Source organism: Rhyacophila brunnea, unplaced genomic scaffold, assembly GCF_057557595.1.
Source record: "Rhyacophila brunnea isolate RB1 unplaced genomic scaffold, BYU_Rbru_1.0 scaffold_23, whole genome shotgun sequence".
NCBI classification, from domain to species: Eukaryota; Metazoa; Arthropoda; class Insecta; order Trichoptera; family Rhyacophilidae; genus Rhyacophila; species Rhyacophila brunnea.
The window spans coordinates 9,603,923-9,618,953 of record NW_028232893.1 but is presented as its reverse complement, the minus strand read 5'-3'; the positions used below and the strand labels follow the sequence as shown (position 1 = coordinate 9,618,953).

The 15,031-nt window shown below is 37.5% G+C and overlaps 1 protein-coding gene across 5 annotated transcripts in view; it reads right to left on the bottom strand.

Annotated features, from left to right (window-relative positions):
* Window positions 1-4,055: 4,055 nt before the first annotated feature.
* The window catches only part of LOC147069464 (uncharacterized), a 46,947-nt gene continuing 35,971 nt past the window's right edge, over window positions 4,056-15,031 (bottom strand). For all 5 annotated transcript variants that reach the window (XM_085950500.1, XM_085950501.1, XM_085950502.1 and 2 more), the window contains exons 5-7: window positions 14,512-14,807; window positions 9,255-12,217; window positions 4,056-7,266 (exon numbers count right to left, since the gene is read on the bottom strand). In XM_085950500.1, coding sequence (XP_085806626.1) covers window positions 5,463-7,266; window positions 9,255-12,217; window positions 14,512-14,807 — 5,063 coding nt within the window. In that variant the 3' untranslated portion in view covers window positions 4,056-5,462. The remainder of the gene's footprint in view (window positions 7,267-9,254; window positions 12,218-14,511; window positions 14,808-15,031) is intronic.

The following is a 15,031-nucleotide window of genomic DNA, read 5'->3' as shown; positions in this document are numbered from 1 at the left end:
AAACCCGCCCCCCTAAAAACCAATAATAAATTATTATGGATACTTTTTCGAAATGGACCCCTCTACCATTTTTCTGTGTACGCGCCCGAGTGTAAATATTCAACCAGATTTTTTGCTACTCTTTGATGACGGGTTTGGAGGCCCTTTTTGCGAAATCACCCATTTTTTACACTTTCAACTCGTTATGAAAGATTGTTATTGCCATCTGTGAAATTTTTTTACAATCTGTTATTTTTTTTTATTCATATTGCTAGATGTCATTAGTAATGTTTTTAGTTTAAGTTAACATTTCTTTTCACAGATCCCACTGTTGGATTCAGTAGGAAAAATAATTATTTATTTTTAATGATGCCATGCTCAGGGCACTAATCGCCTCCAATATCTCTTCTCTCTTGCTCCATTACACCAGTTGGACACACTAAGAGTCTGAAAGTCATTTTCTACCCTCTCCAGCTATCAGCACCATTATCCGGTTTTTTCAAAATTGATGTGTTGTTAATTCTTTCTTAGTGTCCCACTCAGCAGTCTTCAGATTTTTATAAAAACTATGATATCCACAGACACATTCAATCATAAAATCAGCACCGACTTACCACATTTTCAGATTGGCCCAAGAATCAGTGGGGCACAGAATTCATGACATATTAGTGTCGTACAGCTGTATCTTTGTTTTCCTGGATAATAGTTTTGATTTCATTTGTTTCAGATGAGCATAGAAGCTATTTCATATACTTCTAGTAAATCCGTATTGTGTTATAGGTAGTTGAAGCAACTAACTCTCTGTACTAATTAATTAACTAAGACTTGTGTGCTGCGTGTATGCTGAGCTTATAGAGAGTACACCTTAGCAGGCTATTTAAACTCTGTCTGCCGCACAGCCAAAAATCATACCTACTAGGAACGTCCCCACACATCTACCTAGCGACAGTCGCATGTAACCTCTCGAAACGTATAGATATTTGGATGCGGCGACCAGGAATGCGGTATAGAAATTACCAATTTGTAGATGTGTGAATGCGTTCTGGTGTCTTCGACATGCAGCCCGAGGAGCACACGATTTGTTGATAGCAGCACTGGATGTTTTTTTCAAACTAAAAAATCGCATTCGACCAATCTGCGAAGCTCTATGTGGCATCATATGTTTTGTGAATAATGATGACGTATTCGACACATAACAGACGAGACGAGTTTTGATGTGTGAGCCGGCTTAAGATCAAACAGGCTTCGGTGCCATTTGTATATATATAGCAACGTTGAGTCAAACTCTTTAATTCAAATAATAACACACATTGATTTCTAAGAGATTTTTATTACAAAATCAGTTCAATTTATAGAGCCAGGATATACTAAGATACCAGGATATACTAAGGATAACAGTTACAAACGAACATACATAATAATATGGCAATAAACTTTTTGTTCATTGAATCTCTTTTCAAACATATATATTTAAAATTTCTCAAAGTAGTGACATCTCTACAAGAAATTACGCTAATCCTAAAGCTACCGACAACCATGAATGTTGTAACTGAACTTCAAACATCCTATGACTATGACCTCAATCAACTTTAAAATTAAAGACATATAATTTTCATAAAAAAAAATAGGTTAAGACAGGACACCTCGTAAGTGACAAAATAACTTTGCAGGAGATGGAAAAAACTTGCATGCACACTGTGTTAGATAATTGATAATATTTTAAGCAATGTTTTTGTCATCTATAGCAGTGCTCCGCAACCTTTTCTCACCCACAGCACACTAAACGTCTTCTCAGAATTCCGTAGCACACCACACGTAATACAATTTATACACCAAAACATAGACCCCACATCCTGGAGGGGCCCCCCCTACCCATCGCTAAGATTAAAGACAGTGTGATACTCTAAAATAGCGTTTTTTAAATGATGTTCGAGATAAAATTAATGGTATTGATTGTATGTTTTGCGATTTTTTGTATTTATTTTGCTTTCATCGGTAGATGTTGACTCTATCAATATATTCAATAATACAATAAAAGTATTTTAGACAAAATATCACAAGGCGTCGTTTCTTAACCCTTGATATCATAACATGAAGTGTAATATAATTGGTTAGGAATAAAATGCTTCTAACTTTTAATACAAAGTTTACAACATGTTTGAATCCTGTTTCACGCATTAAAGTGTATGTGATGATGTGAAAACTGTTCATTTATAAGTCACATGTACTTTTAATTCTCAGTGAATTATTAATAAGATTCAAAACTAAATTTTTCTGTAAATTTAATATAAACTACAGTAAGTCCTCGATGCGATTCCGACTTACATGAATTTGTACTTACGCGATTTTTTTTAAATATGCTTTTTTGCTGCAGTTTGTTTCTCTGCGCTTACGTTTACATAGAATATTATGTTATATGTATATGGAACATGTAAAAAATTATTAAGAATGCAATCTACGATAATTACCAAAAAAAGAGGAATAATATTAATAGAATAAATGTAAATATTGGTTATATGAATGGAAGATATGCAGCAACACCAATAAGCCTTATACTCATACAGGATTAAAGCCTTGAGTCGTTTTGAAGACATAAAGACGTAAAAATGATGATAGTGTTGATACTAATACATTCACTGCAAGCCATGGACGGTTCCAAGAATTTGAAAGCCGTAATAAACTACACAACATCAAAGTAACAGGTGAGGCTGCTAAGTTATGCAGATACAGAGGAAGCTATGAATTTTATCAAGACTCTAGCAGAAATCATAAATATGAGGATTACCTGCCACAACATACTTTTAATGTGGACGAAACTGGGCGTATTAGAAAAAAATGTCAGATCAGTCATATTATTATAATATATCCCAACTAGAAAAATCTATGCCAGATTTTAAGGTGTCTGAAGATAGGCTAACTCTTTAACTTGGTGGAAATGCTGCTGGGGATTGCAAAATCAAACCACTTCATCAATCAATAATGTTTTCTTAAATGTATGTATGTAGGTCCATTTTATTTTCACTTATCCTTTATTATTTAAAAAATTGCATGATTTTAAGTTTTATTCGACTTACACGAAGATGATCTTCAGAACGAATTAATCACGTAAGTCGAGGACTTACTGTATTGTAAACACAACTTAAGAATTTACATTTTACCACATGAAATCAGTTTGCCTGCATTATACAAAAATGTATATAATATATCCCAGCTCTATTCATTCATTATAAGTAATCTTATTTGCTAATCACAGTATTCTTAACGATATAACATTATTCTTAACGATATAACATTATTCTTTTGTATTAAACATTTTGAATTTGAACAATTAAGGTATGTATTATATAATAATAAAAATTAGATACACTGATCGGGCATCAAAAACAAATGCACTAGACATTTTTTCAAATTCCACCTCATAAGACTACAATACAATACTGGTAAGTGAGGAGATTATCACAAATAATAATTATAGGTGACATGTTCATATTACATATTAACATCATTAGAACATATAAGTATACCTACACGAAAACTATATAAAAAAATTTTGAACAGGCAAATCAAAGATGTCTCGCATTGTGTCGGGATGTTCACCTATACTCATCGACAAACGATATCATTATAAGACAGGATTTCAGCTAAATTGGCATAGTTTTGATTGAGGCTACTATTTCCAAGCCTGGCTCATTCCCAAAAACATATTTTGTGGCAAAATGCAATAAACTGTTATACGGGCAAATAAGGCTAATGATTTTTTAAGTTAATTTTTAGTGTAGCATATTTAAAATCGCAAACAAAGGGAAACTTATTCATTTCAATATTATTAAAAAAAACCTATTTACATTTAATGTTTGTATCAAACCAAGTTTGAAAGTGACGGTTGGAATGAGCCGGATTTGGAAATAGTAGCCTCAATTATATATAGATATATAGTTATTGAGGTCTGTAAAGCGGTTCGTTGGTCAGCCTTTTGGTATTAGGCGGAATGCAGTCAAAGAGGTGTCGGTTTCAACGGGGAAGATTGCGAGCTATATTTTATTTTCAGAAATGAAATGAATTTATATTTTGTCAGTTTTGTGATGTCACTTTTTCTACAGCACCCCCTACCTCGTACTTTGCTGTGTGAAATTGAATTACACTCCGTGCCATTCGGTTACATGTAAATTGTATGTAAAACGTTTCACTGTGGCAGTTTGCCGTGAGCTTTCTTATCGGAAAGAGATGACCGTATGTATACTGTACAGTCTCCAATTTTATTAGATTCAATATGAACATTATTAATTCAATTTTCATGGCTGATTTTGCCAAACTCATGAATTCAAGAATGAAAACCTGATCTAACTTAACAATAATAATCCAGTATATCGGCTATTATATGAATTGTATGTAATTGAGGTTGGTCGGTCTTTAATATACGGCCATATATTTCAGATACAAAATTTCACGGTGAAATTTGTTACGGCGAACGTACAAGGTTCTGGACACGGTGCCATTTAACTTGACATGAGTATACAATGTCATGAAAGTAAACATTATCAAATGGGTCCTACAGATAAAATCAAGATACATAACTAATAGGACATCTACTGCAAATTTAAATATTCATAGAAATCGCTTAAGATCTCTGGCACCATTTGCGGGAGTGAAATTTGACAAAGCTGCTACAATCATGAGCTCGATAAGCTCTTCAATGAACCTGATGCTGTCAGATTTATCAAAATCAATCTTCAGTGATGGGCTGGCCGACGGGTATGGATGATCAACCATTGACAAAGTCCCGCACGTTTAGTGGCCCAAAAGGAAAATATAGCGCGGGAAGGCCATGACTCTGTTCGCCTGATAGCAAACAAGGACTTGAGCACTGGGAGTAATCAAAAACTGGGCAGAATGGAGGAGTCGACCCGAGGTTGCCGACGTTCATCCCGGACTGTAGTGCCAAAAAGAAATATAATTTATTTCATGAGACAACATCTCCGACTCAAGTGAATGCAAGTAATCTTTGAATTGTTTTTATTAACTGCAGACCAGCTCAACGGTTAAATGTGACTTGTGTAAAAATACTTGCACATTATGACTGAAAACATTCGTATGCAGAGGTTTGATTTTTTCGCTGCGATCATTGAGACACCCTTACAAACGAAAATCGTACGTTGCCCACCTTCAGTTTGGGAAAATCTCTAGCATAACAATGTAAAATCTCATTCGCTGAAATCACTCCATACTAATTAGTCGATACCTCATTGGCTGCATACCGTTTAATATCAATATGCGTTTAATAAGCACGCGTGTTTTTTAAATTAGTACAAATTACCAAACAGCAAAATGGTCGTTCGGCTGTCTGTAATGAATACAAAATTATTTAATGTGTTCAGTCATAATGTATTTGTACAATTCACCATGCATGTGGCTTATAACAACTACTTAGTAACAAAATATTATAAATGAAGTGTTAAATGGCTTTTGTATGTATGTTCAAAGAGTTATTTGTTCTTTCGATAGTCCTTGACTAGAACAACAGGAAATAGTTTGACAAATTCACTCAATTTGTCGACCGTAAGCGTCATAGAAGAGCCCATGAATGGCATTTTTGTAGTAATATTTTTAAAATTAGTATCAGGCTTTTTGCCATAATTCGAGTACTCTTTGCTCGATGCACTCGTGGAATCTTCTTCCTTGGAATGTCTCGCTCCGACGTGCGTGGTCGATTTCCGCGCCACCTGCTTCAGCCTGGAATTTGGACTCTCGTAAACCGTCGTGCAGGACTCTGCGACGGACATATATGGGCTGAGTCCATCATTCGGGATACGCCAATCTTGCGATGGAATTTCGTCCATGTCGTTCACCATGAAAGAGTCGAGCTGAATGTTCCCGATGGATGGAAAAACTTTTTCTAACATGTCAATAATCTGACGGAGACGTCGCCGCACTATAAAATTATTCAAAAAAGCAAATTTGGGTTTAATTTGCATATTTGCATGTTCACTTTTGTGGTTCGTATAACTGCTGTACTTCACGAAATGGACAAAACAAATATCACAAAAATAGCTCACGTAATGAGACCTAATGTGGAATAGGTAATCTTGGGAGAACTCCGAAGTATAATTGCAACCCGATATTTTACAATCATACAAGTCGCTTAGGATACTTTCGGTTGTGGTAATTTCGCCGGTGACTTCTATACTCGTGTTATGAGACGGTATTATACCGATCAACTCGTCAAAGTGATTGAGCTGATGGTGGTCGAGTAGAGTTGTAAAATCCACCATGAACGCCCGGCAGTATCTACAGTGGAACTTTGAATTCGTTTCAACATTGACCGGTGAGCCCTTTTGAGTTAAAATCCGTTTAAATTTCGGACTACCTAACCTGTGCATTACGTAATTTTGGTCTTCTTCCGGATGCAGCTTGTCAAAGTGAACCCTCATGCTCGCCATATCCGCCGTCAGTTGCATGCACAGCTGGCACTTGTACACGATGACCTTCTTCTCCAGAATCTGATTTACTTCAGTGGGATGACAGGATTTATGATGCTGATCGACTTCTATGTTAATGAATGATTTCTCACACACCAAACACATGAAGTTTTTGTCGTGCCGGCTAGGAACCGGTGACGGCGTTTTAACCGGCGTATCCGGAGGAGGAACTATAGGAACAGCATTGACTTCCAGGAGATTTATCAATTTAAACTCAAGTCCATCGTGCCGGTTTTTGCTGTGGCGTCGAACATATTGCTTTCGGCTGGTTTCAAAAGGGCAATGCCCGCATCCGAATATATTTTTACCCGAGCCGCGTCTGTAGCGAGCTCTCGGCTTGGGAGCTTCAAAACTGCTATCTGAAGGTTTGTCTGTAGTATCAATGCATTTGTCAGAGTCATAAATAATTTTATGCGAATTTTCAAGTACGTCGCTGTGTATGAAATTAATTTTGTTAATATTTGTAGACGAAGACGGTGCACTGTCTGAAGGGGTGTTTAACGCGAGAGATCTCACGTCTATTAAGGTACATATCGGTTGGGTAGTATCGTCTCCAGTTGTCGGTGTATTGCTGACGCAGTCCGGTATGTTGCTCGCGGATAACGTTTCAGCAGGACCAGGTTCAAGTGTATTTTGAACTGTTTCAACGGTCGAGACATTCTTCATATTACAAAGATTCTTCTCTACCCAATCCTCGACGCTGGAATCCGGCGGCAATTCCTTTATTTTTTTTATCCGATGCACCTGCATGCAGTGATCGACTATACTATCTTCGTCGAAGGATTTGTAATTGCATACATCGCAACACCATCTAGAAACATAATACAAAATTAGCACCTTGTCGGTCTATCTTATACAACTCATAAATCTCATTTTCATCAATATTGAATATGCCAGTATAATCACGTATCTACTTCTGCGCATCTCTTCTATACACAAGACTGCTATCGGCAGCTATCGAGGGTAGTTTTTCATATGTTTGTATCGAAGTATTATAATTGTTACAATAAGTTGACGTCTAAACAGTCAAAACTGTCTTATCTCGCGCTAAAATTTAGCACAATCAAGAGAGGTGCTGTTAAAACATAGTACATATTGTAACAATTACAACTACAGACTTACAAACTTATCGTAAGAATGGATGGGGAGTCACCGTTGAAAACTACCCAATCAAGACTCACAACTGGACAGAATCAGACATTCAAATGACGTTTTCAAAATGGCATCCGTATGGTAGTTCGTAGTTCCAGTTTTGACCGTTCTTTAGATAAGTTTATAGGGCTGTAATCTCATGAGTAATGATATATAGAGAGGGCATATTTTTAAGCAAAATGAAGCCGCGTTTCTAGAATATAACAACGATTTTATTATTATCAACTTAAATATGAAACGTTATACCATCGTGTTGCTTCTCAGTACGACCACCAAATTCAAACACAACCATATGTTCTATTAAAATAACTAAAAATAATTACCATTAACTTAATATTTAACACAAAAACAATAAATTTCAGCAACACATGCTCGCAGTTTTTAAATGCATGTAATCAGCCAAATCAATTTTTTCCTTCTCCTTAATACTTTGGACGATGAGACGCACCTGGTGCGTAATGACCAGGCGGCCGATCAATGTAATTAACGTGCATTTTAAAGGTGGTAATTAAAAAATCATTATCTAGTCAGCAGTGAATGAGAAACAATATACATATAAGATCTAAATGTTTTCTCAATATTTTGTAATTAGTTGTAAATAAAAAAAAATATACAAATTGGATATTATGTCTAAATATGTCTTTCAAAATCATTCATTAGAAATTTCTCAAAATAAAAATATCAGTTTTGCTCTTAACTTGACCATAAACAAGGGATATTTATATTAAAACTAGCGAGTACCCGGCATGCGTTGCAATGCCACTTAAAGAAAGAAAGTGTTTGTGTTTTAACTCTGTTTATTGAAGTGCTTTTGGACACACTATATTTTTTGTTTTTCCGTCTGGTGTGTACACACGAATAAATCAGAAGGTTTTCCAACGCGTGAGCAGGCCACATACAGCTGTCCATGTGAGAAGCATGGATTTTCCAAATTTGGTATAGGAGCGCATACGAATAGAAGAAGATAGTTGTACTAATTCAGAAATATTCGCAAGCATACAACAACTGACCAAAGTTTCATTACAATCGGATAAATGATATAGGAACGTATACGAATAGAAGAAGAAGATGGATGTACTAATTCAGAAACCTTCGCGGGTGTGCACACAACAACTCACCAAAGTTTCATCGCAATCGGATGAATGGTATAACCATACGAATAAATAAAGATAGAATGAAGAAGAAGAAGACGGTTTTCCTAATTCAGAAACCTTCGCGGGTATGCACACAACTCACCAAAGTTTCATCGCAATCGGATGAATAGTATAGGAACCATACGAATAAAAGAAGATAGAATGAAGAAGAAGAAGATGGTTTTTCTAATTCAGAAACCTCCACGGGTATGCACACAATAACTCACCAAAGTTTTATCGCAATCGGATGAATGGTATAGGAACCATACGAATAAAAGAAGATAGAATGAAGAAGAAGAAGAAGATGGTTTTTCTAATTCAGAAAACTCTGCGGGTGTGCACACAACAACTCACCAAAGTTTCATCGCAATCAGATGAATGGTATGGGAACGCATACGGGACACAGACACACACACACAGACAAACATTAATTTTTATATATATATAGATTGGCCAAAATGCTCAAGGCATACCACACCATTGACATTTAAAATAGTTTTGATCCTATACTCACTTTCTATAGTTGATTTCCTCGTAGAGATGTGTCCTCATGCCAGAAATAGATTTAGAAGTATACTCGGAACATATCAAACATCGGAACAGTTTGCCGGGCAGTTCCACCACCAGGTTAAGCTTCTGCATAATCCATGGATATTTAAGACTGGCCGTGGCTACCGGTTCCGCTGGGATCGGTTCTGCTTGGATTATTTCCACTGGCATCGGTTCCGTTTGCATCACATCCGCTTGGATCATTTCTGCTTCCACCACTTCCAATTGCATCGGTTCCGGTAAAGTTGAAGACGTCCCTAAAACCTCCAGCACGGGCTTGACATCGATATCGGAGTTCATCTCGTGCAGATTATTAATTATATAATGTATAGCTTGAGGAACTGGCGGTTCAGTTTCTTTGGCTGCAAGTTTTACAGCGGCCGTAGGCGATTCCGTACGTGATTTTTTAGTCACCGGGGTCTGTTTATCTTGCACTTCTTCTATAAAACCGGAACCCCGCTTCCTCTGCTTCCACCAGAGAGGTGAAACATCGAAAGGTTCTTGGCCTTTCGAATACATAGAAACCACGTCAACGGTGCGGCCCGAATGATTTTTCCGGAAGTGATCGTTGAACTGATCTCTCGACGGGTTATAGAACAAGCATAGACTGCATTTGAATTGATTTTGCACATTATGTGCCTGTCTGCAATGCTGTACTATTTCACTTTTGAGTACCGTTCGTGTCGAACAGATCTCGCACTGCCAGGCGCGGCGTTCTCGCAATAATTTAGGGGTACCCCCGCTGCAATTACCCTCGTTCACATGCCTCTCGATTCCTTTAACTTGGGAGTGCAAAAAGTTACAACTGTCGCATTGATAGAGTGTTGCTTTGTGAAGGACGAGGTGGTCACCAATGTCGCCGGTGGTTAGAGGCCTTCCGGTTTCGGCCCAGATTTCTTGGGCACAGTGAGCGCATTTAAAGACAGTCTCCTCGTTGTGTAATGCCTCCCAATGATGCCTGAGCATCAATTCGTCGACGGAAATATACGAGCAGCCCCTAGCGCCGCAGACGAACCTTTCTTTCTTCGGTATATACGCCGGTATATTCTGCAATTTATTCACAGTTGAGCCTAGTTTAAGGCGCTCTTGTCTCTCGGTGCTGATCTTTAATACCGGCGGCTTATCAAGGTTGGAACTCAATGCAAGGTTAGACATGGAATCAAAGTGCTTTGGGCCGCTGGAAGGAACTGGATTCACTGGTGCCGCCGATGGTACAGATATTTCATTTGAATGCAAAAATAAATGCCGAATCATGTTCGATCTTACTTTCGTTGAATAAGCACATTTTTTACAGAGAACATCTTCAGAGAAAACTGGAGTAAGCGGTAATTCGTTCACCTCATCCGGATTGAAAGCCAGTTTCTTAGCGGCAACGGGCGGCGGAGCAGGTTTAGAGGGCGGTGAATCAGCCCGAATTGTTTTGTTCTGCGTTTTACACTTCCTGGTCCTTGTGTTGCCTTTTTCCGATGGCTTCAAAATGAACTGATCCATATCCACATTGGTCTTAAACGGATCACACGGCACGACGACAGTAGAGGTAATCTTGTGCATCCGATTCATGTGGTAATTCAGTAAGATAATCGAAGGCGATTTGAATTCTTCGCAAACCCCACATTTGTATCTGAGCACACCGTGATTGTGAACATGGTCCAAAAGTGACATGTTACTTTTGAACTTTCTCTTGCAGTGGTAACATGGTAACTTGGAGTGCTCCTTGGCGTATTCGCAAATCGTCAAGTGATCCTTGAACTCTGATGAAGTGTTCCCCATAAAACCGCACCAGATGTTACCGCACCTGTACAAATCTTTACCGACAAAACCGCTGCTTTTAGAGGAATTGTCTGCAGACTTGTCTAACTCCAAAATCGGAGTTTTTGGTTTCTCAACTATTTCTTTTTCAGGTACCACATTTTTGGTATTGGACACCTTCTTTTGCTTTTCAGGAGAGGCTTCATCGTCTGACAGCAATTCAATGACATCACATGGGGACCAATTATTTTTTGAGGGTGATTTTGATTCACTCTTCCCAGTGTCAGAAGGTTTGTCATTTTTCGGATCATCTTTATGTCCTTTTTTATCTGACACTATTTTAATTTGCGTAAAAGCTAATGGAACATTGTCGTCATCATCGCTGTCAAGATTAATGATGGCAGGGTCATTTTCTTCCTGAGTAGCTAACGGTACTAAACCTGAATCACTATTTGACTTTTCCGACGATGATTCTTGGTCCTTCAAAAGTTTATTCAAACATTTATTAACTACTTGATCCGTCTCAGGTATTGAGGTATTTCCAGATACCATGGCAAACTTACGTGCAGGGTCAATCTCAGATGACTTGCCAATGTTTGATAATGTAGCAAGCGTGGGTGATACGGCACAAGGTGACAAGGTGTCTGGATGTGGGGCAATCTTAACGAAGTTGGAAATCGCTGATGATGTGCCCCATGTAAACTTAGGTGATTTGGTAATTTTTGATGATGGGTCAATCTTAAGTAAGCTGGTCATTTTTGATGATGGACCACTCTTAGGCAAGCTGACAATTTTTGACGATGTGGCAATTGTGGGTGACAAGGCAATATCTGACAATGGGGCCATTTTCGATAAGCGAGTGATTTTTCTTGATGGAGTAGTCTTTGATAAGCTGGTCAAAGAGGCGGACGGGGTTAAGTTTGGTGATGAAATGGCCTCTGGAGAGTCACTCGTAAATGTTGTATCGACTGTCAAATTCGGATTCAATTCAACGGCTTCGGTTGGGCTGTTTCTGAGAATCGGGAAGAGGTTGGGTACACCTCTCATCGCTGACTGTAGCTGGACTGCTGCCATTTTGGCTTTGTCAGATTTCTCAGTCAGTTTAACTTTCGCCAGACTTTTGGCAATACTATTTGGATCGATGTCAAGTAAGAGAATATGTTCCACGTGAATCTTTTTCTAAAAAATCAAAAAAATATGAAGATTAATTAATATAAGATATCATCATTGAAACAATAATTACAATATGATCATGTGTCAACATTACAAATTTAAGAAATCAAAATGCGTATTGGCAGTTACTTATGTAGAGTATACGTTTTATAACTTTTTTTGCATTTTTTTTGCACTTTTTACTACACTGATACGACTCTTTGCCTGATTACCTCACATACAAGTAGATCAAATGATATTCACTTGTATTAATTATGTACTAATAAATAAATAAATATATGTAAAAAATATATGTTTAGAATAATTACATCATTTTCATCCTAGACCCGTAGTGCAAAGTTATGAAGCATAATATTATATTCTGCTGTTATTTACACAGTTATTCATCTAAATAATGGTGACACATAACGTGAAAAGCGTCAGAAATATAGTTATTAGAAAAATTATGAAAAAATCTTTGACAGAGTGGACACATCTTTCGCGGGCTAATACTAAAGTAACCATTTACAAAGATTTTTGTAAGACGTTTGTTTCTGAGGCATTTTCAAGTTACGTATTTTCAATAAAACGTGTCACATTCACCTTGTGCAAAGTCCAGAATAAAAAATAATTTTAATTGAACCAATGGTGCTTGATTGTATAAAACTTCTTATAGGCTTATAGCACTAATGCAAGACGTTTTTATCTTATTGTGACCCTGATTGCTATAAATAATCTGCAAAGTGAAATGCAAAAATCCCAAGACAAAGATTGTGGACATATTTTAAAGCACTTTAAGGCACTCTTTTTCCGTGTATATTATAATCATATATTATTATTAGTATCACTTGTATTTCTCAATTCAACTGTAGTGGTCAATGACTTCGTGCCTTCTCATTTTTTATTATTTATTAAATTTATTTAATAAATATTTCGACAGTGTAAGAATTAGCAAATCATTTAAACTATTGCACAATAGTCGCATCTGCAGTCAGCATATTCTACACGCGTGACATCGAAGTGCAATAATGCAGAGGCCAGCAGATTTCTCAATTACAAACATCATCAACAATGACTCGCAATTTACCGAATATTCATGCATATAATTAGCAGGTCATAGTCGATTAGTTGTTCAGTCTAAATACCTATTATATCAACCATATTCTTCGTCTGATAAGTAAGCTTTGTGTAAGTCGATCCTGACCCATGAGCTCGGACCTCGGGACAATAGGTATCATAAGTATTGTAACATAACGCTCTTGTACCAACTGTTTACGCTGCAAATAAAACTCGCTCCTGCATCTATCGGAGCAACCTGCACCAAATCTCGACTTCTCATCTCTCCTCCTGACGCCTCTCCATCTACACCTCCTGGTCATTCCCCAAACACAGCGGTCTCATCCTTCTATACTACCATTAAATGTCACAGCACTGACACTTGGCACAGAGGCTAAGCGTTTGCGTATGACTTTACATCTACTCTAAGGTATTAACAAGATGACACAAATATAAACTGAGTTGCCTTCTGGGTGAGGCTGAAACAAGGTTTAATTCTTGAGTGTGAACATAAATACATATTATAGAATGTGTTATTTTCTATACAGTCGAACTTGGTTATTACGAGGAAGATGGGACCGACTGAATTTGCTCGTTGTAAGCATTACTCGTTATATCAGAGAATAGGTGTTTTTAAATGAGCGGTCACATGACAATGTCGCAATTCAAACAAAAATACACAATGAGAATTTTTCCCCGAAACAAGCATGGTATTCATAAACTACAAAAGAAGTTGTTTATTGTAATGAACGCTGGTAGGTACCTACTGACTTCAGCTTGGATTTTTTACATGAAATTTCAATCATATGTGTGGATACTTTTTCAATATTGTCGGCGAAAACACCAATTAGGTAGGTACTTAGACACTTAACTGGTGTCATAAACGTAATCCGACCCCGGCGGCATCCTGTCCGGTCAGATTTTATTGCTAAGGGTCGAAAATATTTTTAAACGATCGACACATCAACAGTTTTAAGAAAATATTTGAAGATATTTTTACTCGGTATATATTCGTTATAAAAGTGAATAAATGTATGGAGAAAATCAAAAATTAAAATGTCAACAAATGTTTCCTCACTACATCTGAGATCTCGCTATATCCGTGATCGTAATAACCGAGTTCGACTGTATTAATTTGAAGACATTTCTTGGGTTTTATCATCTGTTTGTCAAGTCATTAACGAAATCCCGCCTCAAATTCTCGGTTGACGGCGACCGGCTTGACATTTCTATTTATTGATCTGCCCCGTAGGATTCATCCTTACCGAAATATCGACATGTCGCATGTATACCAGCTGGCGCTTCTCAGGATGCTCAAATGCGAGGTGTCGCTGCGCGCTGCTCTCGATGTCGAAGCTGCTTCCGCAGAAGACACAGGCGTATAGTGAGTAGCCGTGGAACAGTCGCAGGTGGTAGATCAGGGTCCAGAATATAAAGGTGGGAGAGTCACACACACACTCGTGGCATCGCAACCGCTTGGCTCTGTGCTCCAGGTTCAGATGCTCCAGGTACAGTTGAGGCGTGAGGAAGGCCTTCTCGCAATTATCATTATCACCTAAATCTGCAAACAATAAAAAACAAAATTATGATTCATATTTTTACTGTAGTATTAGTAGTACGAGGAAGATGGGACCGACTGAATTTGCTCGTTATAAGCATTACTCGTTATATCAGAGAATAGGTATTTTTAAATGACAGGTCACATAACACAAAAAGTCGCAATTCATATAAAAATACATAATTAGAATTTTTCCCCGAAACAAGCATGGCATTCATAAACTACAA